Here is a 22,642-nt window from a genome sequence, read left to right on the forward strand (position 1 = left end):
TTAATATCCAAAGGGGCGGTTGGACAGTGAGTTGATAGCTCAGGGGCGAGACTTTGGTGTCAGAAATATTTAGGAGGTCACTATGACGTCAGACGAGTGAATGGGCTCGATTTGTAACTAACGCAAGATAAACAGTAATGTGGCTCACAGTCTGCCGAAAAGGTGCTGGGGCTGTCTTCCGCCTAGCTGCGGCCTCAAGTTGATTCCCAGTCCGGGTCCTGGAACCCGGCCGCCAACAGGCGGAGGCACATCGACTCCTGATCCCCGGGAACGCCCGTGACTTTCCCTCCTCCGCCCTCCGCGCCTTCCAATAGCTGAGGAAGATGACCTTTGGGCACCGCCTTTTCCGGACGTGGCTCCAGGCGGCGACCGGAAGTGGGCGGGAGCTCCGGAAGTTCAGGGGAGTTTCCTGCGAGCTCGGCTTCCTCAACATGGCAGCGCCCTTGTCAGTGGAGGTGGAGTTCGGGTGAGTAACAGAGCTGGGGCGCCCTGGGTATGGATTGAAGTCCTCGGGCCCGCAACTCCTCTCCTGTCTCGAGGCCTGACACGGCCGAGTTGCCGAGCTCCCGGCGCCTGCCGTGAGCGGTGCCACCCGCCTCGAGTTTGATAGGCTCAGTCTCCCTTGGCAACGCCGTATGTCCGGGAATAGAGGCGCACACACGGGCGGGGAGGTGCGCTCTGGGTACTCCGCTGTGCCCAGTACCTGTAAGGCTCAAAAGACATGACGGTTATCGGGTGGCCTCTCTACGCACTTTACCAGGTCCATCGGTTTGGCATCTGGCTCCTTGAAAGAACCGCTCTCCAACCCATGATTTCTTTCTTCAGGCAGCAGTTTCAATATCCGCTTACACGGTTCTTGAGGCTTTGTTTCCTGTGGGATGTATGGACAAGACGGAACTCTTTTTTTTTTCTTCTTCTTCTTCTTCTTTTTCGCAAGACTTGGGATTTTAAAAAGACCTGAAGCTCTTTTCAGGATAGTCAATAAACTTGCTGAGTGCCTCTGCAGATCTTGAGTCGAGTAGAGGTATGGGGATAAATGTGATAACCACATTGGGAGAGACTAATATTGGCAGTATATTTTGCACAAGATGAAAATGCAGGGATTGGAACACATCAATAACTGAAGAAAACGGTAGAGAGGAAATCTTCTTAAGCCACTATCTTATCCCTCCAACAAACAGGTTTGTCCTGGTTTCAAAACAGAGAAAGCCAGGGATGGTGGTGCACACCTGTAATCCTGGTAGCCTTTAGGGAGGAGTATGAGACTGGAGAATTGCAAGTTCAAGGCCAGCTTCAGCAACTTAGCAAGGCCCTGTGCAACTGTCTCAAAATAAAAATTAAAAACTGAGAAAAACTGCATAGCTTAGAGAGACAGCAAAGAAACTGAGACCCTAAAAGATGGGTGGTGATATCATTGCCAGAATCACATGAAAAGGATGGGACTCTGTGTGTGCTCGCGCACGCGCACTGGGAAAGGGAGAGGAAAAGTCAGGGATAGGAATCTAAAACCTCTGTCCAAATGCCTTTCCTCTCATTGGATGCTCCCAGTTTCTTTCATGTTTTCCCTTCATTGGGTGGTTCATTCACCAGTCATTTATTGAGTGCCTACCATGTGCCAGGCAATGAGCCAGACACAGAGGATACAAAGATAAATAGCACTCTGTCCATGCCCTACAGTGTTCAGCATTTCTGTCCCTTAGAAGGGGATAGCCTCATGAATGTTAAGTGCATTTTAATTGATGATTATTGTCTAGCCGCTTGGATCCAATTAGAACTACATTGGTCAGGCTTTCTGACTATTTTGCTTCACTCACCCTTGGCCCAGCTGTACCCTAAAGCCTGGGCATTTTAGGAGAATCCCTTCTGTCTTGACAGGCCTCAGTAGAGCTGTAAAGGGAGAAGCTTCAGATTGCCAGGCTGGGATTTATCCATAGTCAACTTGCCTTTTATTCTCATTAAGCAGACATGGTGTTTGTTCACCAGAGATGTCTTCTGTCTTCCAGATACTGTGCGGGCAACAGTGAGGAAGTCATGAATTCACAGGCCAACATAATTACTTCTTTTCTAGTTTCAGCTTCCCTTACCCCCAAGAGCAGTAGTGAGTTCCAGCAAAACAAGACAACATCCCTCTACCCATCTATCTACCTCCTTCCATCACTACCCACACCATTGTCCCATGAGAATTGTATCTTCTTGGGAAGTAAGAATGCCCAAGATGCATTGCAAACCCAAGTCCCTGCTCTCTGTCTTGCATATTTTTATCTCTGACCTTTTACTTCCTACATCTCTTTTTTTTTTTTTTAATTTTTTGATATTTATTTTTCAAGTATTGGCGGACACAACATCTTTGTTTGTACGTGGTGCTGAGGATCGAACCCGGGCCGCACGCATGCCAGGCGAGCGTGCTACCACTTGAGCCACATCCCCAGCCCCATCCTACATCTCTTAGTAGATGTGTTTCACCCTGAACCTAAGCTGCTGTGCCCACCCTTATCTCCCTTGTTTCCCTCCCATCACAGATCCTAGAAGAGTTTGGGTTAGGACTTTGTCTCTAACCCCTGAGCAGATATAGTCTCTTGGCCCCATCAGCTTTTTTTTTTTTTTTTTTTTTTGTGTGTGTGTGTGTGTGTGTGTGTATGATGGTGCTAGGGATTGAACCTAGGGTCTTGTGCATGTCAGGCAAGCGCTCTACCAACTGAGCTATATATCCCCAGCCCCCATCAGCTCTTTTTTGAGCCTTCTAAAAAGCCTCTTGCACCATTCTCTCTTTTGTCAGTAACTAGTTCTGCCATCTTTTGTCTTCCCTCTTGAACTGTTCCTAGCAGAGCTTTTTCTCAGAATTCAAAAGTGCGTAGTATGGATGTGTTTTGAGTCCTTCAGTTCAGGCTGTTAAAATTCAAATGTAAGATTCTCTTTACCACATTCCTTTTCCTCCTCCCTGAGTTGGGGAAGTATTAACAAAGGAGGGTACCATTGAGGTCAGAGAAAAAATAAGAAAAATGGACATTTTCATTTATTTGGCAAATATTTGTTGAGCGCCCACTGTGTGCTAGGCCCTGTTTTAGGCAGGGCTTGTATTCCAGCAGGTAGAAGGGAAATAAAGAATCAAATATAGGACTGGGGTTGTGGCTCAGTGATAGAACGTCTACCTAATATGTATGAGGCACTGGGTTCAGCACCACATAAAAATAAATAAATAAATAAAAATAAAGATTCATCCACAACTGAAGTAATATATTTTTTTAAAGAAAGAACCAAATATAGATGAATAGATGATAAAGACAATGAAGATGAACTAGTAGAAGGAAGACAGTTTTGGGAATGTCTGTATCTGTCACTGGTATAAACAGACATCCAGCAGGAATGTCTGGGCACGTGGAGAGAAGATGGAGATCTTAGTTGAGTTGCATAGCAAATCCTGTAAGACATAAGAAGATTTGGTTGGGTCCATGGGGCTAGAACAGGCCCCTTGTCTGCCTCCTAGGATCACTCTAGAGGCTTGGTGTGCACTTTCCCCCACTACAGATGTGCTGACAGAAGTGCCAACCCCTCCCCTGGGGCCCAGTGAACCCAGCAGTGACAGGTTACTCTCTGAGCCAGACTGGTTCTGCCTTCATCCATTTATAAAGGGAAAAAACAGACTCAGCCTCTGAGACTGGCACCACCAGCTTTGGCCACTCTTGGTTGTTTGCCTGGGTCCCAGTGCCTCCAGTTCCCACCCATCTTCTCTGACCCCCAATTCCTGAGCCCCTTGCCTGTCACCATCCCCCATCCCAGCTGCTACATGTGCCAACCCCTACCCAGGAGAAAATGAGGCTCTTGGAAGGAGATAAATGGAGGCTCTGTGCGGGCTTGCAGCTGAAATGGCCCTGCACACAGCCACAGATGGGCCTCTGCTCCCCCTCCACATTTCTGCATCAACAAAGCGTGACCTTGTTTGGATGACAGTCGCCCCATGTTTCTCCCATGACAATGCTTTCCTTGCCTTTGCCTCCCAGTGGGCTGTCTCAGGACATCTCTGTTCCCTGAAATTGGGAAAGGGTGGTAGGCTGGGAGGTATCCCATCCATCAAGTCTATTAGGGCCTTCTCAGGTCAGACCCATGTTAGGTCTGAGATGGGAATCAGGAGACCCAAAGGGAGATGAGTATGGGGCACTGAAAGAGTCCTGCTGCCCACATCAGGAGTCCTGGCTTCTGTACTTGACTCTGATTATCTCTGCTGTTCCTGCCTTCCCAGGGCACAATGTTGAGACACAGAAATGAACCAAACTCTGCCCTCAGGGGGCTTTCTGACCTTTGGGGAGTCTTATTTATTTATTTTTCAGCAAGGCTGCTGGGGCTGAGCAGAAACCAGTTAGATTCATATTTTAGTGTAGCTGCTTCCTGTCTGACCTTGCACAAGTCACTTAACCTTTCCAGGAATCAGCCTGCTTCTCTATGAAATGGAGTTAATGATATCTGCCTCCCTCCCAGTTCTTCCCTGTGATGCCTTGAGGATGAAATAAGGTGAGGAGCATCTTATAAATGGCAGGATTACTCTTGGTGGATGCTAGCTGAGGCTGAGAGCTCAGTGGACTCTCAGCCTCCAGTGCTGTGGTATGCCCACCAGGCTAGCAGCAGGGGACAGGGACAGGTTCATTTCTAGACCTCACCTGGCCAGAGGAAACTTTGAGATGCACAGGATCTGCAGAAGGTCTTACAAGGCTTTTCAGCATTTTTGCAGATGGAAAGATCAAGGTATGAGAAGATGGAGTCCCATGCCCTGGTCAGCAGAGATGGAGCCTGGTCTCCATGTTGGAATTGGCAGCTCCAAAGCTAATATTCTGTAACTGTACTCGGCTGCTTCTGGGGCAAACAGTCTGCTTGATTATTAGTAAAAATTACTTATACCTACCTTACCACAGCAGGAAGTCGCATTTGAGAGTTAGTCACCAGTGCCGTGTTGTTCCTGAACTTTGGTCTCTATCTCTTGGGCTTCTACTTCCATTCTCATCCTTAGTTCTTCTTCCATTCTCATCTTAGTTCTCATCCTTAGTTCTGTTTGCAGGAGCTCACCTGGCTGTCTTTTTTGGCCTTCCTTTGCAGAGGTGGTGCGGAGCTCCTATTTGATGGTGTAAAAAAACATCAAGTCACCTTGCCTGAGCAGGAGGAGCCCTGTGAGTATTAGCTTTTTAAGCTGGGGTGGGGGAGTGGATATTGGGCAGGAGAGGGTCTATGGGATCATTTAGCCCTGTTCAGTGGAAATGGGTAGGATTTCCCTGGCCAGGGGTGGGAAGGAAGAAAAAGTCACCAGAATACTTTTCTCCCATCTTTTCTGGGATCAACCAGCTTCGTGGGAGGGAAGTGGGGTTACTTAATTCTGTGAAGGTTTCATACTCCTTAGAACCTTAGGCCAGAGACCTAGTCTTCTTTAACTCTAGTATTCTCAGCTGTGAAGTGGGTTGGCAGTCCTTCTCTCTTAGAGATGTTAGGAGGAGGAAGTAAATTATGCCATTATGTGGGGGGTGGGGGTGTGTGCTAGGGATTGAACCCAGGGCCTTGTGCATGTGAGGCAACTACCAAATGAGCTATATCTCCAGCCCTCTATTATTATAATGTGGCAGCACAGGGAAGGTCTTTTCAAGGAGGTAACCTTCCCTGAGAACGGACCAAACAATTGGACTCTCCTGACAGTGCAGAGATTTAGACTAATGAAAAGGCTCCAGCCAGAAAGATTGGAGGAGGGAGGTTGACTAAAGGAGAAACTTGTTAATCTTTCTTGAACAAATATATACTGAGGGCTGGGGATGTGGCTCAAGTGGTAGCGCGCTCGCCTGGCATGCGTGCGGTCCGGGTTCGATCCTCAGCACCACATACAAAACAGAGATGTTGTGTCCGCCGATAACTAAAAAATAAATATTAAAAAAATTTAAAAAAAAGAAGAGGACATAGGTGCTTGGAATGGGACGAACAAGTGGTCAAGGAAGGCCTCTTCAGTTCAAGGAGATGAGGTTGAGTGAAGGCCTGAAGAATGGAAGGAAGCCAACCTGATAAACTGCAGGGAGAGAGCAAAGAGGCCTGGGCCTTTCCAGGCAGGGAGACAGCACTTGGGAAAACTCCAAGGGGCAAAAAGCCTTGGTCTGGGTAGAGAGCTGAAAGAAGGCCAGGATTAAGGCGGGCACAGGCTGAGTTTGGAGTGGCAGGTAAAGTCTCAGTAGGTTTTGTAGATCATTTTCCCACATTCTTAGGAGATAGCTCCTATTATTTCAATTTTAAAAGGCCGAAACTGGGCTGGGGGTGTAGCTCAGTGGTAGAGAGCTTACCTGGCATGCAGGAGGCCTTGAGTTTGAATCCCAGCATTACCAAAAATTACATAAATAAGTTAAAGTGCACTGGGAAGCACACCCAGACCGCAAGGTCTCTGCAGTCCAAGCATTAACCCATCATTTGTTCCAAGAGGCTCCCTGAATCACCCTGAGGTATCACACCCAAGACCTGTTTTCCAGTTTTTACACTGTTACTTTCACTCATGACCCTCATTGGTTATTTAGTTTAATTTTTGTTATGACCCTGACAGATCCTATCACCAAGGAAGTCAGACCTCAGAGGGAAGGAAAACAGATAGAGGAGGAGGGACCTGAGACCTGTCCACAATTACCTAGGTAGGGAAGCTGGGCTAGGAGCTAGGACTCAGGTTTCTGTTCCTTCATTCTTCAGCCAGATAGCAAAACATGGAGGCCCATCAACCCAGGGAAGGAAGGCAAGATGCCCCTATTGCTCACTCCTGGTCCCCATTTGTGACTTACGGTGTCCAGAGGCACAGGTCACATTGCAGCCACAGAGTTAGTTTGCAGTTGCCAGGCCTTACTCTGGCACTCATGAACCCAAGGGGCCTGATGCTGCTGGAGAAGTCTTATATTCTCTCCCCAATCCATGCCCAGATCTGTCATCTGGCAACCTTCCCAGCCCTGGCTGCCACTTGGCCAAGCAGGTCTTAGATACTCCAGCTGAAATAGCAAGAGCCATGGATCACAGATTGTGACTGCTCCGCATGGTGGCAATCCCAGCAACTCTGGAGTCTGAGGCGGGAGGATCATAAGTTCAAGGCCTTGGAAACTTAATGAGACCCTGGTCAAAATGAAAAGGGCTTGGAGGTAGCTCAGAGGTAGAGTGCTCCTGGGCTCAATTCCCAGTATTAAAAGAAAGAAAAAAAAAACTGTAGACTATGATAAGTCTCACAAAAAAGGGGACCTGTGGGTCCTGGGCCAGGGGAGAACTTCCAACCCACCCCACATGGTAAAAGGACAGGAGAGGCCAAAGGGGATGAAACTCCAAGAGAGGAGCCCTGGCAGTGTGCATTGCACATTAGTGGCTTCGGCCAACCTCTCTCTCCCCATGTATAGAATGGAAGATGGGCCAATTCCACTCTTTATTGAGCCTGATATCTGTTGAACAACTCGAATTTGGAAAAGTTGGTTCCAGATGTAAGTATATGTCCTTTTGTGAAGTAGGATGTGCAGACCCAGCAAGTGGTTGCAAGTATGTGTTTGCAAGAGGTGGGTGGTGTGTGTGTGTGTGTGTGTGTGTGTTAACTGTCATCATCTCCTTAATTGGAGGGGATTTTGGGGGTAGGCACCAACCACCGTCTGGCCATTTTGGCTGCTGGCCTTTTTGACTCAAGGATCCCTTCAACTCCAGGCTCCCAGCCCCTTCCCCTGTAGGAAGGAGACTGCCTCACCTTTCTCGCCCCACTCTCATGCCCCCTCCTCCTGCTGATTCACATTAAAGGGTGGCTGGTGAAGGAGGGCAGGAGCTGAGCAGAGCTTCTGGGCGCTTTAAACTGCTTAGCATTCATTTCACAGCCTCTCTGGGGCCAGCTGTTCCTTTCTCTGCTCTTGGGGCCTGTTTGCTGATCCCCTCCCTGCCTCCCTCCTCTCCTCCCACCCCTCCCAGTCCCTGTGCAAAATTGCTTTTGAAAAGATCCACTTTCTGCTTAATTAAACAATGAGGAGCGTCCCCTCGCACATCTGTAAACCTCCTTCTGAGGCCAGTTTAGCCCACAAACTGCTCCATTCTTACCCCATTCATTTGTAAATGGAGTCTCAGAGGTTCGCTCCACCCCTCTTCTCTTTCACTCCCCCTATGCCAGCTCTTTCTTCTCCCTTTCAACTTAGGCCTGGGGTGGGCTCCCAGAAGAACCCTGTCTTGGAGCCTTGGTGGGGACAGGAAGGTATAATCTACAGAAGGGAAGATTTAGGGGATCCAGGATCTCCTAAATCTGGAGGGCTGTTATGGGGACAAGGGTCATATTGTTGGCGTGGGCCCTGTGGACCAACAGGCCCAGTGGATGGGAGTGGCAGGAAAACTTGCTTCTGCTGGAGAAGCACAACTCCCTGGGAGTGACCTCCTGCCCCTGAGGTGTTCAAGGAGGCTGAATGAGAGTCTGTTGCAGGCAGGATTCAATGTCAGATGGGACCTTGAGGTTGTTCCTTTTCAGCCCCAAGAGCCTGGGATTGACACCCTTGATGGCCTTGCCATATTGGGCAGCGTGTATACCCCAGACAAGGAGAAGTCACTGGGGCAAGGATTTTGGTGGAAGCTTTCCCAGGAGCCTGCTAGGATGGACATGCCATGTGCTCCTGTGGTACATGTCTGTTCAGCGTGTCCTGTGTGCTTCACGCTCTGTGGCCTGCTTCTAGGCTATATCTTAATTCTCACATAGTCTTCTTGGAGTGTGGATTGTTGTTCCCATTTGTTGAAAGGTATATGACATCAAGAAGACTTAGAGAGGTCAAGTGACTTCCTACTCAAGGCCATCCAGCCCACAGCTAAGTTCCCTCTGGCTCCAGAGGGGGAACTCTTAATCACTCTTCCACAGAGCAGCAGCTGTCTTCATTTGCCCTCCCCCAGCGGGCAGGCCAGGCCGCAAGGTCTTCTATGCTGAACACCTTGGCATTAAGTATCCATCTTCCTCCCCAGTGCCATGAGTAGGAGTCTGGCTGCTAGCACCCATGGCCTCAGGATGTGATTCCTTACTCCCAGGTTGTCCTGAGGGCTTTGACCAGTCACTGGCATCTTATGGGTCTGAATATAAAAAAATGGAAGGAAGAAGTCAGGCACAGGGGCCCATCGTTCCAGCTATTTGGGAGACTGAGGCAAGAGGAACACCTGAGCCAGGAGTTTGAGGCCAGCCTGGGCAACAGAAAGAGACCCTGTGTTTAAAAAAGGGGGTGGGGTGGGGTTGGGGATTTAGCTTAGTGACAGAGCGCTTGCCTAGCTCGCACAAGGCCCTGGGTTCGGTCCTCAGCCCTGGGGGAAAAAAAAGATTAAAAAAAAGAAAAAAAAGGAAGGAAGCCCAATGTTACCACTTCCCTAATTCTCTTTCAGAAAGCCCCAACTAGCGCTGACTGACAAATTATTAGACTCAACAGACTTTTCCAAAGCTGGGGTGCCAGGCTGCTATGCAGAGCAAGTGTGTGGAAGCCCAGGACACCAGAGAGTATGGAGGAGACAGGTTCCCCCTCTGGACTCCAGAATAATTACAACATTGATAGGTCAGGCACAGTGCCAAGAATTGTATGTGGATCATTTTATTCAGTCCTCACAACAACCTGTCAGGCATTCTGACCACCCCGTTTTGCAAGGAAAAAAAACTGAGGCTCTGGAAGTTCCTTTCCCAAGGTCAATAAGTACAAGTGACAGGGTCCAACTCAAAACCAGGACTATCCAACTCCAGTCAGTGGTCTTAGTCTGACTCTTCACCCCCCTCAGTTGCCCCTGTGTTCAGCAAGAGTTTCAGTGTTCTGAGCCTCAGCTCCCACTCTAGGAATGGGAGGGTATGCCATATATTTGAGCTGGATCGGGCTTCAAGGGTCAAGGCAGATAAACAGCACATACTTGGTCATCCCCGCTGGGGTTCATGAAAAGAGAGTGGCACCTTCCAGAGCAGGCCCCTCCTCAGGGTCCCTCTCATGTTGAGCTGTTCTTCTTTTTCTTTTTTTTTTTTTTAGTTGTAGTTGAATATAATATCTTTAATTAATTTATTTTTTTTCTTATATGGTGCTGAGGATAGAACCCAGGGCCTTGCCTGTGCTAGGAAAGCACTCTATCACTGAGCTACACCCCAGCCCACATGTTGAGCTTCTTTATTTTATTTGTTTTTATCTTTATGTGGTGCTAGAGATTAAACCCAGTGCCTCATGCATGCTAGGCAAGCTCTACCCCTGAGCCATAACCCTGGTCCCATCATTTTGAGCTTCTTAACCTCTCCTTTCTGTTACCTTGTACCTGCCAGTTCCATCCTGCCTTAGGTCTTCCCGTGTGCTCTTACTGCTGTCTGGGGTACTCCCCCACAGCCACCCCACTCATTCTTCAGACCTGAGCTTCAGTGTTTACACCCTCAGAAAGGCCTTTCCTGAGTCCAGCATGATGATGTATGTCTGTAATCCCAGTTGCTCAGGAGGCTGAGGCAGGAGGATCCTGAGTTCAAAGCCAGCCTCAGCAATTTAGTGAGGCCCTAAGTAACTCAGCGAGACCCTGTCTCTAAATAAAGTATAAAAAAAAAGGCTGGGTATGTGGCTCAGTGATTAAGCACCCCTGGGTTCAATCCCTCTTACCACCCACACCACCCCAAAAAAGGCCTTTCCTGATCCCAGACAAAGGAGGTAGCATTTTATCACCTACTTAAGTCATGTCTCTTTCGCTACTGTTCTCTTAGCTCCATGACTGTGGGCTCTGCTTCCATCTTGCTCACCACCATCTCCCTTGTACCTGGCACATAGTAGTTGCTCAATAAATGTTTGTCTTTTGAATGGTTGCCTGGGATCATAGGAAGGAGACCACTCTCAGCAGAATTGGAAAGGCAGGAGAACACAGAGTGGAAAGGTGGAATTGAGAGTCTCTCAGCCCCACCTTTATCTCAGAGCCATCCTCAAGCCACTAGCCCCCGACTCTGCTTAACCCTTCCTCCTCCCCTGGGTGCCTTTGGAAGCCGACCATCTGGCTTGAAGCCTATTTGCATATTGTCTGGGCCTCAACAAGCTGAGCAAGATGTCCCTGGGGGTGTGTTTCAGGCCATGCCGAGTGGTCTTTGCAGCCTAAGAAGGGAGCCTTGAGTTCTACCTCTCCCCACTCTCAAATTCAAGCATGGGGAAACAATACCGGTGGTGATGTGGTAGCCTCACCATGGAAACCGGCTATCAAAAATGTGGGCAGGCCTGGGGTGGGGGGTGGGCAGAGGAGGGAGGGAGTGACCTCAGCAAATAGGAGCATCATGATAAATGAGCCAGCACCAGGCAGCAGACTTACCCCTCAGCCCACCCCTCGGGACTCCATGATGGTGCCATCACGTGGATGACCCCAGCATGACCACTGGCCCTCCCCCACCCCCAAGCCTATCCATAATGGAGCAGACATGCCCTCCTTTTGGAGGGAGATAGGGTTGTGGGGGTGCAGTCTGTGGTCCCCAGTCCAGGCACTGCCCAGTCCCTGTTGCTGCCTCCACACACAAGCACAGCCCCACCCGCAAGGCTGGCTGATGGATGTGTCAGGTTGTGGCGTCTCTATCGAGCGGCCACAAGACGTATGGGCCAGAGGCCCACCAGACAGTGCCAGGTAGAGGCCAAGGGGATTCAGGGCCAAGAGAAAGCCTCTGGAACCCAAGCCTTGGGGAGGAGCCTCCAAGAGTCCAAGTGGACTACAGATAGCTAGAAACTGTACTCGCACACATGCCTGTTCCAGGGACTCTGGGAATTCCAGTCTGTTTATTTTATTTGCTTTGTTTTGTTTTGGTGATGGGGATTGAACCCTGAGGTGCTTTACCACTGAGCTACACCTCTAGCCTCTGTTTTTGGTGGTACTGGGGACTGAACTCAGGGCCTTACGCAGGCTACGCAAATGCTCTACCCTGAGCTACATCCTCAGCCCTTTTATTTTTTAGGGGTCTTGCCAAGTTGTTTAGGGGCTTGCTAATTAAGTTTGAGGCTGACCTCAAACCTGCAGTCCTCGGCCTCACTGGTGATTGAGATTATAGGTGAAAGCCACCGGCAGACTCCATTGTTTAAAAGGAGGAACTACAGGAGTGGTGGCGCATGCCTGTAATCCCAGCAACCCAGGAGGCTGGGTAGGAGCATTGCAAATTTGAGGCCAGCCTCAGTAATTTAATGAGAACCTGTCTCAAAATAAGAAAATAAAAAGGACTAGGGTATAGCTCAGTAATAGAGCATACCTAGGTTCAATCCCCAGTACCAAGTAAAATTGGAAGGTAGCAGCCTCAGCTTATGGACACTTTGCCTGTTTATAGGCACAGGCCCTGTGTTCTGCTGGTGTACAATCTAGGGGTGTTGGTGCCCAACCTCGAGGCTCAGCACATCTTGACTACAGCCTTCCGCCTGGGAAGGTGGCATGCAGGCCAGGGAGAGTGCTTCCAGCCTTACCCAAGGCAGCGGTTGCATGTGAGCTGCGCTTCTGAACCCACATGGAGCACAGAGCAGAAACCTCTTCATGTCCAAGCAATTTATAGAGCCAGATCCCAGTGTGCTGTCTTGTGGCACCTTTGATCCTGAGGTGACCCAGCCTCTGAGCCTCCGTGTGAGTACACAGAGACTGGTGGCTGCTCCAGAACACCAGATCCACAATGAAGCAGATCTCCGTGTTCAGCTGAGCAGGAGAGGCCCTTTTGACCCTGAACCTCTTGCATCTTCAAGGTAGCCATTCCCAGTCTTGAGGGCTCTGGAGGCAGGGAGTGGTGGAGCAGTGATCTGTCAGTGTCCCTGGCTGGTGAAGGATCCTTCTCTCCCTGTGCTAGAGGAAATTAACTGATGTTATCAGCTCAGTGATTGTTTTTCTCCCCTCACAAAGGGAAATATATGCAGACCCTTCCAAGAGCAAAGCCCAATCCTCTCCATCTGGGACTGGCTGGAGATGGAGGTGGAAGGGGCTCTTCAGGGCCCTCTCAGAAGCCTGGCTGGGGCAGTCCAGATCAGCTTCCAGGACTTGTGGGTGGGGTTTTGTCTCCCAGACCATAAGATGTGACTGTCTTGAGTCCCTTGCTATAGGTAAAGTCCAGTACTTTTTCAAGCTTTCAGCAGGGCCAGGGGCCACTTTCTGTGAAGATCTCTCTGAAAAGTCACTAACCTCTCCTAATTTGTTTCCTCATCTTAAGAACCCACAAATTCATGGGCCATCACAGCCTAGTCCAAAAAAAGCCCTGTAGGCTCCCACATGCACTCCCTTCTGGGCCAGGCAAGGTTTTGGGACCCAAGCATCATTTAGGTTTGAGCTGCCTGTGGTGGCATACACCTGTAGTCCCAGCGACTGGGGAGGCTGAGGGGGAGGATCCCTTGCTAGTTAACAGATCAAAAATAAGTGCTCACGTTGGCTGGGGATGTGGCTCAAGTGATAGCACACCTGCCTGGCATGCACGAGGCACTGGGTTCAATCCTCAACACCACATATAAATAAATGAAGATATTGTGTCCACCTGAAACTAAAAAATAAATATTAAAAAAAAAGTGCTCACTTCAGCATCACACTTTCTAAAATTGTAATAATACAGAGAAGATTAGCATGAACCGGGCACCATGGTGCAAGCCTATAATCCTAGCAACTCAGGAAGCTAAGGCAAGAGGATTGTGAGTTCAGAGCCAGCTCAGAGCTGAACCAGGTGGCGCATGTTTGTAATCCCAGAGACTCGGGAGGCTGACACTGGAGAATCACAAGTTCGAGACCAGCCTTAGCAACTAAGCAAGACCCTATTTTTGAAGTTTTAAAAAGTAGTAAAAAGGGCGTGGGATGTAGCCCAGTGGTTAAGCAACCCTGGGTTCAATCCCTGGTAATAAAACAAAACAAAAAATAATCACCTGGTTTGATATTAGTTGTGTCTTCCTCTCCAGGGGACATCCGGAACCTCCTCATCTGGATCAAGAAGAATTTGCTAAAAGAGCGGCCAGAGCTGTTCCTCCAGGGAGACAGTGTGTGAGTCCCTTCCTCTCTTCCCTGAAGAAGACAGGGTGGGAAGGACGTCTGGGCCCCTATCCTTGGGTTCAGTCTCACCTCCTCTGGGTCCTGTTCCCTCTTTGTTCTCCCTGTCTCCTCTGAGAAAAGAGCTATCCAGTTCTGTCTGAGGTCGATTTTCAGTTTTCTTGATACCACACTGGACTGTCCGGAATTTGTTAAAAGCCCTCACGAGGGGCCGGGGATACAGCTCAGTTGGTAGAGTGCCTGCCTCTCATGCATAAGACCTGGGCAACACACATGTGATGAAAGGAGCCTGGTTAATTTCTCCAAAAAATCCAGTTACACCTTCTGGCAGCCACAAACTTGCTGTGAAATCTGAGGCAAGTTACTTTGCTTCTTTGGGCCTCCATTACACTCTATACAGAAAATTCTAAGAAAAAGATGCTGCTCAAGGTCCCTCTTGTCATTGAACTATCTAGGACAATGCTATCCCATGAAACTTTCTTGCAGTGATGGAGATGTTCCATATGTGTGCTGTCCAGTGTGGTAACTGCTGCCACATGGGGCTGTTGAGCTCTTGTAGTGCAGCTAGTGTGAGTGAGGAACTAAACATTCCATTTTATTTCATTATAATATAAATAGCAACATATGGCCAGTAGGTACTGTATGGGACACACAGGTCTCGGATTCCAGGGGTCATTAACTACATGCATGTACCCTCTCAGGAACACACATTTAATCTCTCACTATGGATACCCTATAAAAGTCCAAAGCTTTCCTACCTCTCTCACCCAGCCTAGCCCAGCCTGATGGCAAAGGACCAGGTTCCATGTGCCAGAGAGTCACTTTACTTCTAACAAGGCCTCTTCAAGCTTAAGTAAAAGAGGCAGGTAACACAGTTGTGAGGCTCCTTCAGTTCCTGGGGCTAGGGGTGCACCCCAGGGCCTCTGGTTCAGACCCTGGTGCAGCAGTCCCAGAGGCCACCTGCAAGGATAGCAGTGCCCTTTGGGCTACTGCCAGTAGGAGCCAGCTAAGCTGCCTTGTGGATCTGAGGCAGGACTACTCTTGAGCATTCAGGTCCCGCTGGCAACCATCCCTGATCTATAAGAGCTAAGGTAGCCTCCTCTCCAGGGGAAGCATGGGCATGTGGGGGGCCTTGAAGCTGGAGTTCTTCCTATCTGGGGCCTAAAATACTAAGATTAAACCCCAGGAAAAGTATGCCAGCAAGCCCTTTGTATCTCTTTGCATCCTTGGGCACACCTGTGACTCAGGCGCCTGCTTGCCCCATTTTCAGATGAAGAAACGGATGTGCAGCTGGGTGCAGCAGCTTATGCCTGTAACCTCAGCTACTCAGGAGGCTGAGACAAGAGCATCTCAAGTTTGAGGCTGGCCTTAGCAGCTTAATGAGACCCTGTCTCAAAATAAAAATCCAAAAATGGCCCTGGGATGTAGCTCAGTGATAGAGCACTTGCCTGTAACATGCCCAAGTCCCTGGGCTAGTCTCCAGTACCACTAAAAAAAAAAAAAAGAAAAGAAACTGATGTGCAGAGAAACAAAATAATTTGCCTAAGGTCTTGGTGATGGTACTGTCACTTGCACACAGTTTCCATCTGGCCCTCAAGACCAGGCCTTCTGACCTGGATTCCTTTACCTGGGTTCCTCTACTTCCTGGAAGATTTTTTTTTGGCGGGGGGGTGTACTGGGGATTGAACTCAGGGGCATTCAATCACTGAGCTGTGAGACAGGGTCTCACTGAGTTGCCTCTCTTTTGCTGAAGCTGGCTTTGAATTCCTGATCCTCCTGCCTCAGCCTCCAGAGCCACTGGGATTATAGGTTGTGCCATATGCGCCTGGCCTGGCAGATCTTTAACCAAAACTTCAGAAAGAAGAGCTGCCTCTTCTCCTACGGCCCAAAGACTCTTGAGTCTTCTGCCTTTCAATCCTTGCTACTTATGCCATCTTTTCCACAGGCGACCAGGAATTCTGGTGCTGATTAATGATGCCGACTGGGAATTGCTGGTCAGTACCTCAGCATAGGGGGGATACCCCTCTCCCAGCCCCTATCCCTGCTCTCCCAGCCCCTGCTCTCCCAGCCGCTGCTTCAATAGAAAAGCTTTGGGCCTCTCATTAAGCCTAAATAGGGTGGCTGGATAATCTCTGTGCCACTCCAGCCCCTGAACTGATGCTACTCAAGTGTCCCACCCCAAGTGAGGAGAGAATGGGCTGCTGGGGAGGTGGTGAGTGTCAGATCTAGGACCACCTCTAGACTTGCATGTTGATGTACAGAGCACCCATTTCATTTGGCAAAGTCTGTCTTTCTCAGAGCAGCAAGTCCTCCCTGGTTCCCTTCCCAACACCTGGGGAGAAACTAGACCCTGTCCTGATGGTCTCTGTCCTCTCTCCTGCCCCAGGGTGAGCTGGACTACCAGCTGCAGGACCAGGACAGCGTCCTCTTCATTTCCACGCTGCATGGAGGCTGAGGGCCCCTCTCTTCCTCGGCACCCTTGCAGGGGGAGAACGGAACAGACAGACATCCCCTTGGGCCCAGCCTTCAGGTCTCCCTGTCCCCCGTGGCTGCCTTCTTCCCTGCTCTATCCCCCAAGCTCCCTCCAGGCAGGGAAAAGAGGCCAGGTGCTAAAAATGAGCCTTTCTCAGGCACGTGAGCAGGGGAAAGCAGGCAGTCAGGCTCCTGAGCCCAGAGCTCCTTCCCAGCAGCTGAGGTGGGGGAGGGTGCCCCTCTGGTGTGTCAGGAGCAGAGGGGGGCCGTGTGGCCAGGTGATCCAGCTGCCTTCCATTCCTGTCTCAGTCTGAGCACTGAGTGACTGCCAACGAGCACTCCAGCTCATGGCCACATTTGTGGAGAAGATGGATGGACCTGAATAACTGATGGGAAACTCCTCCCTTCCCAAAGACTGGAAGAGTCTCCGCCTCAGTTTCCCCATCTGGACAGCAGAGGGCTCTGTCTGTCCCCCACTGATATCATTATGGAACCCCAGCTGGGGTCCCCTATTCAATACTGACTCCCTCCCCCTCACCCAGCAGCTGCTATCCCAGCCACACCCCTCCTCCTGCTCCCCCCACCCCCAGCCCTTGACCCTGGCTGGCCTCCCCCACACACACAGGCCACCAGATGGGCTCCTGAGACCCTCACCAGGCTGTCTATAGTTCATTCTTCTGTGGGTGGAGAAGAAGAGGAAGTAGCCCAACCTCCGATTAGCCAATAGAGGCCTGGGGGGAGGGTTTCAATCTGCCTCAGTTTCCTTCTCTACACTAACTGAATATTCATAATACCTGAAAGCCAAGGAGATATATGATGGCACAGATGTAAAGTCTATATCCCTTCCCACCTCCTGCAGAAAGCAGGGTCGGAGCAAGCAGCACCTGGTAGGCAGAGGGGTTTACCCCCTCCCTCTGTCTGTTTTGGAAGTCTGGGGTCCTTGGGGCCTGCAACAGCTGGCCTTGAGCAAATAAAAGACTAGGGTTGTTTACTAGCCTTGCTTGGAGCTTCTTCATCCTCAGAAATGGGTGGCACCCCAGTTCCCCCAACCAAAGCCTCTGTCTGATATGACCTCTCTATCCTCACCTAGGGCTCTCAGCTGCGCTTTAACCAAAAGGCTAAAACTCAAGCTACCCCAGAGGGGGTAGTCTGATAGGACTATCTGGAAAAGGAGGTGCAGAGCCAGTCTGTGCTGATCAGTCTGAGTCCCAGGACATCCCCACTGGTCTGTCCAAGGCCAGGCTTTGTCCCACCAGCTGCATTCAGCAGCCCCAGAACCCAGAATGGGAGTGGCATAGATGAGAGTCCCCTCTCCTTCCCGTGATCTGGAAGAAAGAGCTTTGTCTGCTGGAGGGAGACCTCAAAAAAGAATTTGGGCACTATCATCCCACTCCAAACATTGCTTTTCTTTAAATGTCAGTGATTTCAGGTGGAATTTCTCCCCCTGTGGAGACGAAAGTGCCCAGTGTCCCAGCTGTGTTGGGAAGAATGTCGGGTACACATCGTTCTCTTAGAGAACAGATGACCCCTGGCTGGTGGACTTCTCCCCAGTCCTGCTGCAGTGGAGGCCCTCTAGGCATGTGTGGGTGGGAGCATCCATGTTGGGATTACTGATCCAGGCAATACTGGGTGCAGATTAGGGCCAGCGTTGGGTCTGAACGCTGTCCAGAGAGGCCGCATGACCGGCCCTCATTAGGTGCTGAGGTCAGAGTCTCCATATTAGGGAACAGAGTAAGGGACTTGTAATGGCCCTCACAGTCTCACTTTTAGAGGGTCAGCTTGTCTAAATTCTTGTAACCTGAGGGTCCCTCCCTTTCTCCCGTTGGGGAGCTTCAGGAATGGCCTGTCCCACTTTCCTGGAACTGACCACACTAGGGTTCCTTTCTGCTGCCTGCAAAGGGTGTGGAATGATATATGTGGGGTATCCCAGCCTCCACCACACCCCAGTTACTGCGGAGCAGGAGAGGGGCTGGAGAAATCGGGTGCTCCCCACAGCTGATGCCAGCGCCACCATGGAAATTGGCCAGGGATAAGGCACTCCAGATCATTTCAGGTCATTTTTAGCCTATAGCCCAAAAGGGGTCAGAGACAGGTGACACTGGCTCAACCCAACAGCTGCCAGTGGTTCTCCTCCCATGCAACTCCCTGACCCCAACTTTTGAGGAAATAAACGAATAAATAAACCCCACTATCTCCGAAGATTTTTCTTTAATGAAAAGGATTCGTTTGTCCAAGTTCTATTTCCAAAGCAGAGGTGGTTGCCCCGCTGGAGCGCATGATTCCCGAGCTTCTCGGACTCTAGCAGCGGTTGGAGGAGGCTCAGTCCATCCGTCCGTCTGGAGGGGTTTGTGGGAGGGGTTGGTTGGCTTGGAATTTAGGGGCAGATTAGGATTTTGTTTGTTTGTTTAGGGGATACCGGTCGGGGGGATGCGATAGAACAAGTTCAAAAACGAGTTAACGAGCGCGTTCGCCGGCATCTGCTTTCACCCCCGACTTCCTGCGGCTCTGGCCGAGGGCGGGCTCCCAGACCACATTTGGGTCCCGCTGCTGCGTGCCAGTTTCGTTTGGGCAGAAATTTTAAAGGGGGGAAACCAACGCGATCTACTGGAGGACCCCGCCAGGAGGGACCAGTCACCCGCAGAGGAGGAGAAGGAAAGAGGATGAGGATGAGGATGGCGACGGCAACGCTGATGGCAGGGATCGGCGTCCCTCTGCGCGTCGAACTGGGGCCGCGATCCTCACACTTGGGGCCAGTCAGCCGCCCCCATCCCATCCCCCAGGGTCTCGGCTTCCCTGAGCTTGGTCCCTGCATCCCCCAACCCCTGTTGCGCCCAGAGCTCAGCCACAGATGTCCAGCCACAATTCTCGGTTGGCCGCAGACTCGTACAAGAATTGCGTTTGGACAATCAGTGGCGAAGCCCCAGAGTTCAAGGCCCCGGTCTCCTGCGGGTTTCCGCTTCGCTCTTTTCTAAAAACGCCGGACCCGGAGATCTCCGGAGCTGCCCCTCGGAATACCTCGCAGACGCTCAGCAGTCTCGCCCCATCCCGCGGTAAGGTGGACGAGCAGGCACGCGGATCCCAACACAGCACGGGGATCCCCATCACCCCTGGAGTCTTTCCTTCGAACGCGGCCCGGGGTCCCTGGAGTAGACCGCGCTGGGTCTGTGCCGCCCCATGTTGGGGAAATCTCCTCTGCCAGGCCTGGGGAACCCCGACTCCCCTCTCCCTGTCCCCCAGCCTGGGCTCGCCGAGAATCCGGAAAGCTGGGGCCCGAGGCCGGGTCGCGTTTCCGAGCCCGGGGTCTGGGCTGCTGGACTCGCGGGTCCCCCGCCCCCGCCCAGCCCCGCGCACGCACCGGCTCGGGCGCTCTCCGCTTCCCTGTGGCTGAGTCGCCGGAGGTGGCGGCGGCGGTGGCGGTGGCCCGGGCGGCGGGGAGCACTGGAATGCGCCGCCGGGTCACCTGCAGCGCCCGGGGAGCCGGACTGAGAACCGGCGTGCTGGCGAGGCGCAGGGCTGAACCCGAGCGGGCGCCTCTGGCGGCTCGGGGCCGGGGCGGGCTTTTAGTGGGCCGCTCCAACAATACGGGCCTGGCGCGGAGAAAGGGGCTCGGCTGCAATTGGTACTGGATTTGAATAACGCCACGGGGCCATCAATGGTCATTGTGTCGGCGGGTAATGAATCTCCGCTGTCTCTCCTCGGGCTGGCCAGGCAGCTGCAACCTGCGCTCAGGCAGCTCTTAAAGACATAGCGTGCCCCTCCCTGGGGGCCGCCCCCCTCTGCACCGGCCGGACCCTTCGCCCTCCCACCCCCACACAGCGCCCTCCACTCCCAATGCCCCGCCTGCTCCCTCAGCCTGACCCCTTTACCCACGTCCCCTCCCTCCTGGGCCAGGCACCCACATCCCGGCCTTGCGCTTTGTGACCCGAATCAGGCCCTGGCCTTGGCTGAGCTCCCCAAGAGAATTCAGGGGACCCCCAGAATATTAAGGCCCAATCCCTGCCTTCCAGCTATGTCTAGACCTATGACCTGGCCTCTGAATCGCTTCTTCCTTGAGCTCCTGTCCAGGGTATTATTGGGAGGGGGGGGGACAGTCTGGAGGTCAGAGGGTCAGCCAGCCCCTAAGAAGGCCATGTAGTAGGATAGGAGAAGAGGGATGCAGCCCCAACCCCCAATCTGAGGATGCCATCTCCAGAGACCACACCACTAGGGATCTGGAGGCTGCCCCCTTCTCCAACCAAGGAAAAAGGCTTGGTTCCCAAGCTCCAGGCTCCAGGATACCTCTGCTGTAGCAGCCGGGGAGGGGGAGCAGGTGGGTGTTAGAGGGGCGTGGAATTTATTAATGCTTGTGTCCTCACTGTCTCTTTCATTGGACAGCCCACCCATTCAGGAGAGCAGGGACTCTGAAAGGTCTGATACCCCCACACCCACTCCTCACTAGGTTCTTACATTGCTGGGTAAAGAGGTACCCGACTCGCTTCCTGAGCTCAGTCTGTCAATCCCAGTGAATATCACCCCTGGAGGGGGAATGAATGGCCAGTCTTCATTCATCCTGCCTTCTATCCACCTTAAACTCAAAACTCTGCCCTTGGACACCCTATCATCCTGCTCTGAAATGCTCTCCTGTCCTCACAACCTCTGGGCAGCCCTGCCATATGCCCAGATGAATTGTGATTATCAGTTTGACTGATTTTGTTCCCTAGGACAGGAAGTGAGTCCTTTCTATCTTTATTCCTCCAGAGTCTAGAATAATGTCCTCCCCCAACAAATCAAATGTCTGTGGGTGTTTGCATGCATACCTCATTAATTTAAAATGAACCACATAGATTTCTTGGAGTTTCTTTTTAAAAGGTGGCAAAATATGGCTTCTAGATTTTATAGAGACAAAGCCCTGCCAACCAGATCTCAATTCCTGGAAGTGCTCCACTTAATAATAATAGCAATAAGTGTCTTAGATGCTGAGCACTAAGTGCTTTAAAGATAGTTTAACTGGGCATGGTGGTGCACACCTCTACGGAGGCTAATGCAGAAGGATCACAAGTTCAAGGGCAGCATGGGAAACTTTGTGAGACCCTGTCTCAAAATAAAGAATAAAAGGGCTGGGGATGTAGCTCAGTAGTAAAGTGCCCCTGAGTTCAGTTCCCAGTATCACAAAGAATAAATTGTTTAGAAATAAAAAAAATAAAGGTAGCTTACTGACACTGGTGCACCTGTAGTCCCAGCCACTCAGGAGGTGGAGACAGAAAGCCAGCCCTCAGCAGAGCAAGACCCTGCCTAAATAAATTAATTAATTAAATGAAGGTAGTACCTTGTTGACTCTCCACACAACCTTGGGAATTAGGTACTATTATCATCACCACCACCACTGAAAAACTGAGATTAGTGGTTAGCTCCCATCTGCCAGGTGATGTTGCCAGAGTTGGAACTCAAGGCTGTCAAGCTGCACACTGGTTTTTCCAGGCTTTTCTTAGCAGATGTGACTGATGTAAATGCACTCAAAACAGTGGGACCTGGGAGACACTCTATCCCTGTCCGTTTACATTATAATCCAACCCTATACTATCCTCGTGCAAGTACAACCAAGATGGAGCGGGCAACGGGATGTCTCTGAGCGGGTGGGGAGCTCCCAGGCTGGGTCTTAGTTGAGATCTAGGAGGAGGACTTTTCCTCCTGCTCCTGGGGATGTGGACACTATTGTTTTGTTCATTTGGTTTTTGGTGTTGGGGATCTAGCCCAAGTCCTTGCGCATGCTAGGCAAGTGCTCTTCCACTGAGCTGCACCCCAGCCCAGTGTCAGCACTATTTAAAGCCCATCAGTTGCCTTTCCTCTCACCCTTGGGGACTGAGGAGCCAAGGAGTATCTACTCTGGTCTTTGAATGTTTATGGAATGCCTACTGTGAGCTAATTAGGGGCTCAGCAGAGGATAGATATTCCCAGAGGGGGTACAGTGTGCAACTGAGGCAGGTCACAGGAATGGAGAGCCCCAAGGAGGAGTGAGGAGTTAGGCAAAGGCAGACACTGCATCTCCCATCCAAAGCTAGCAAGCAAAACGGAACATGGCACTGCGCATAGTGCACACCCATGTAATCCCAGTTTTTTGTGAGACTGAGTCAGGAGGATCACAAGTTCAAGGCCAGCCTGAACAATTTAGTGAGATTCCGTCTTAACTAAAATTTATCTATCTATCTATTTATTTATTTATTGGGAATGAAAC

General features: G+C 50.9%; 2 protein-coding genes and 1 long non-coding RNA gene across 5 annotated transcripts in view; 2 read left to right on the top strand and 1 right to left on the bottom strand.

The window, feature by feature from the left end:
* LOC124097393 (uncharacterized) overlaps positions 1–1,295 on the bottom strand; it is a 10,831-nt gene extending 9,536 nt beyond the window's left edge. The window contains exon 1 of the long non-coding RNA XR_006853192.2: positions 149–1,295. This is a non-coding gene — a long non-coding RNA (uncharacterized LOC124097393). The remainder of the gene's footprint in view (positions 1–148) is intronic.
* Urm1 (ubiquitin related modifier 1) lies at positions 395–17,425 on the top strand. The gene is made up of 5 exons (XM_046451853.1): positions 395–466; positions 5,086–5,156; positions 13,872–13,953; positions 15,905–15,953; positions 16,346–17,425. The coding sequence occupies exons 1-5, from the start codon at positions 432–434 to the stop codon at positions 16,412–16,414; spliced, it is 306 nt and encodes a 101-aa protein (XP_046307809.1). The 5' UTR covers positions 395–431; the 3' UTR covers positions 16,415–17,425.
* The window catches only part of Cercam (cerebral endothelial cell adhesion molecule), a 50,221-nt gene continuing 27,983 nt past the window's right edge, over positions 405–22,642 (top strand). For all 3 annotated transcript variants that reach the window (XM_058581806.1, XM_058581808.1, XM_058581807.1), the window contains exons 1-4: positions 405–466; positions 5,086–5,156; positions 7,383–7,463; positions 13,872–13,953. The gene's annotated coding sequence lies outside the window, so the exon portion shown is untranslated. The remainder of the gene's footprint in view (positions 467–5,085; positions 5,157–7,382; positions 7,464–13,871; positions 13,954–22,642) is intronic.

The sequence above is a fragment of the Marmota monax genome, unplaced genomic scaffold (genome assembly GCF_021218885.2).
Source record: "Marmota monax isolate L192 unplaced genomic scaffold, Marmota_monax_Labrador192_F-V1.1 WCK01_AAM20220418_F8-fsc00020, whole genome shotgun sequence".
NCBI lineage: Eukaryota > Metazoa > Chordata > Mammalia > Rodentia > Sciuridae > Marmota > Marmota monax.

Coding starts and splice junctions, on each gene's coding strand:
- Urm1 (XM_046451853.1), top strand. CDS start 432: ATGGCAGCGCCCTTGTCAGTGGAGGTGGAGTTCGG. Junction 467..5,085: donor TCAGTGGAGGTGGAGTTCGG/GTGAGTAACAGA, acceptor CTTCCTTTGCAG/AGGTGGTGCGGAGCTCCTAT. Junction 5,157..13,871: donor GCCTGAGCAGGAGGAGCCCT/GTGAGTATTAGC, acceptor CTTCCTCTCCAG/GGGACATCCGGAACCTCCTC.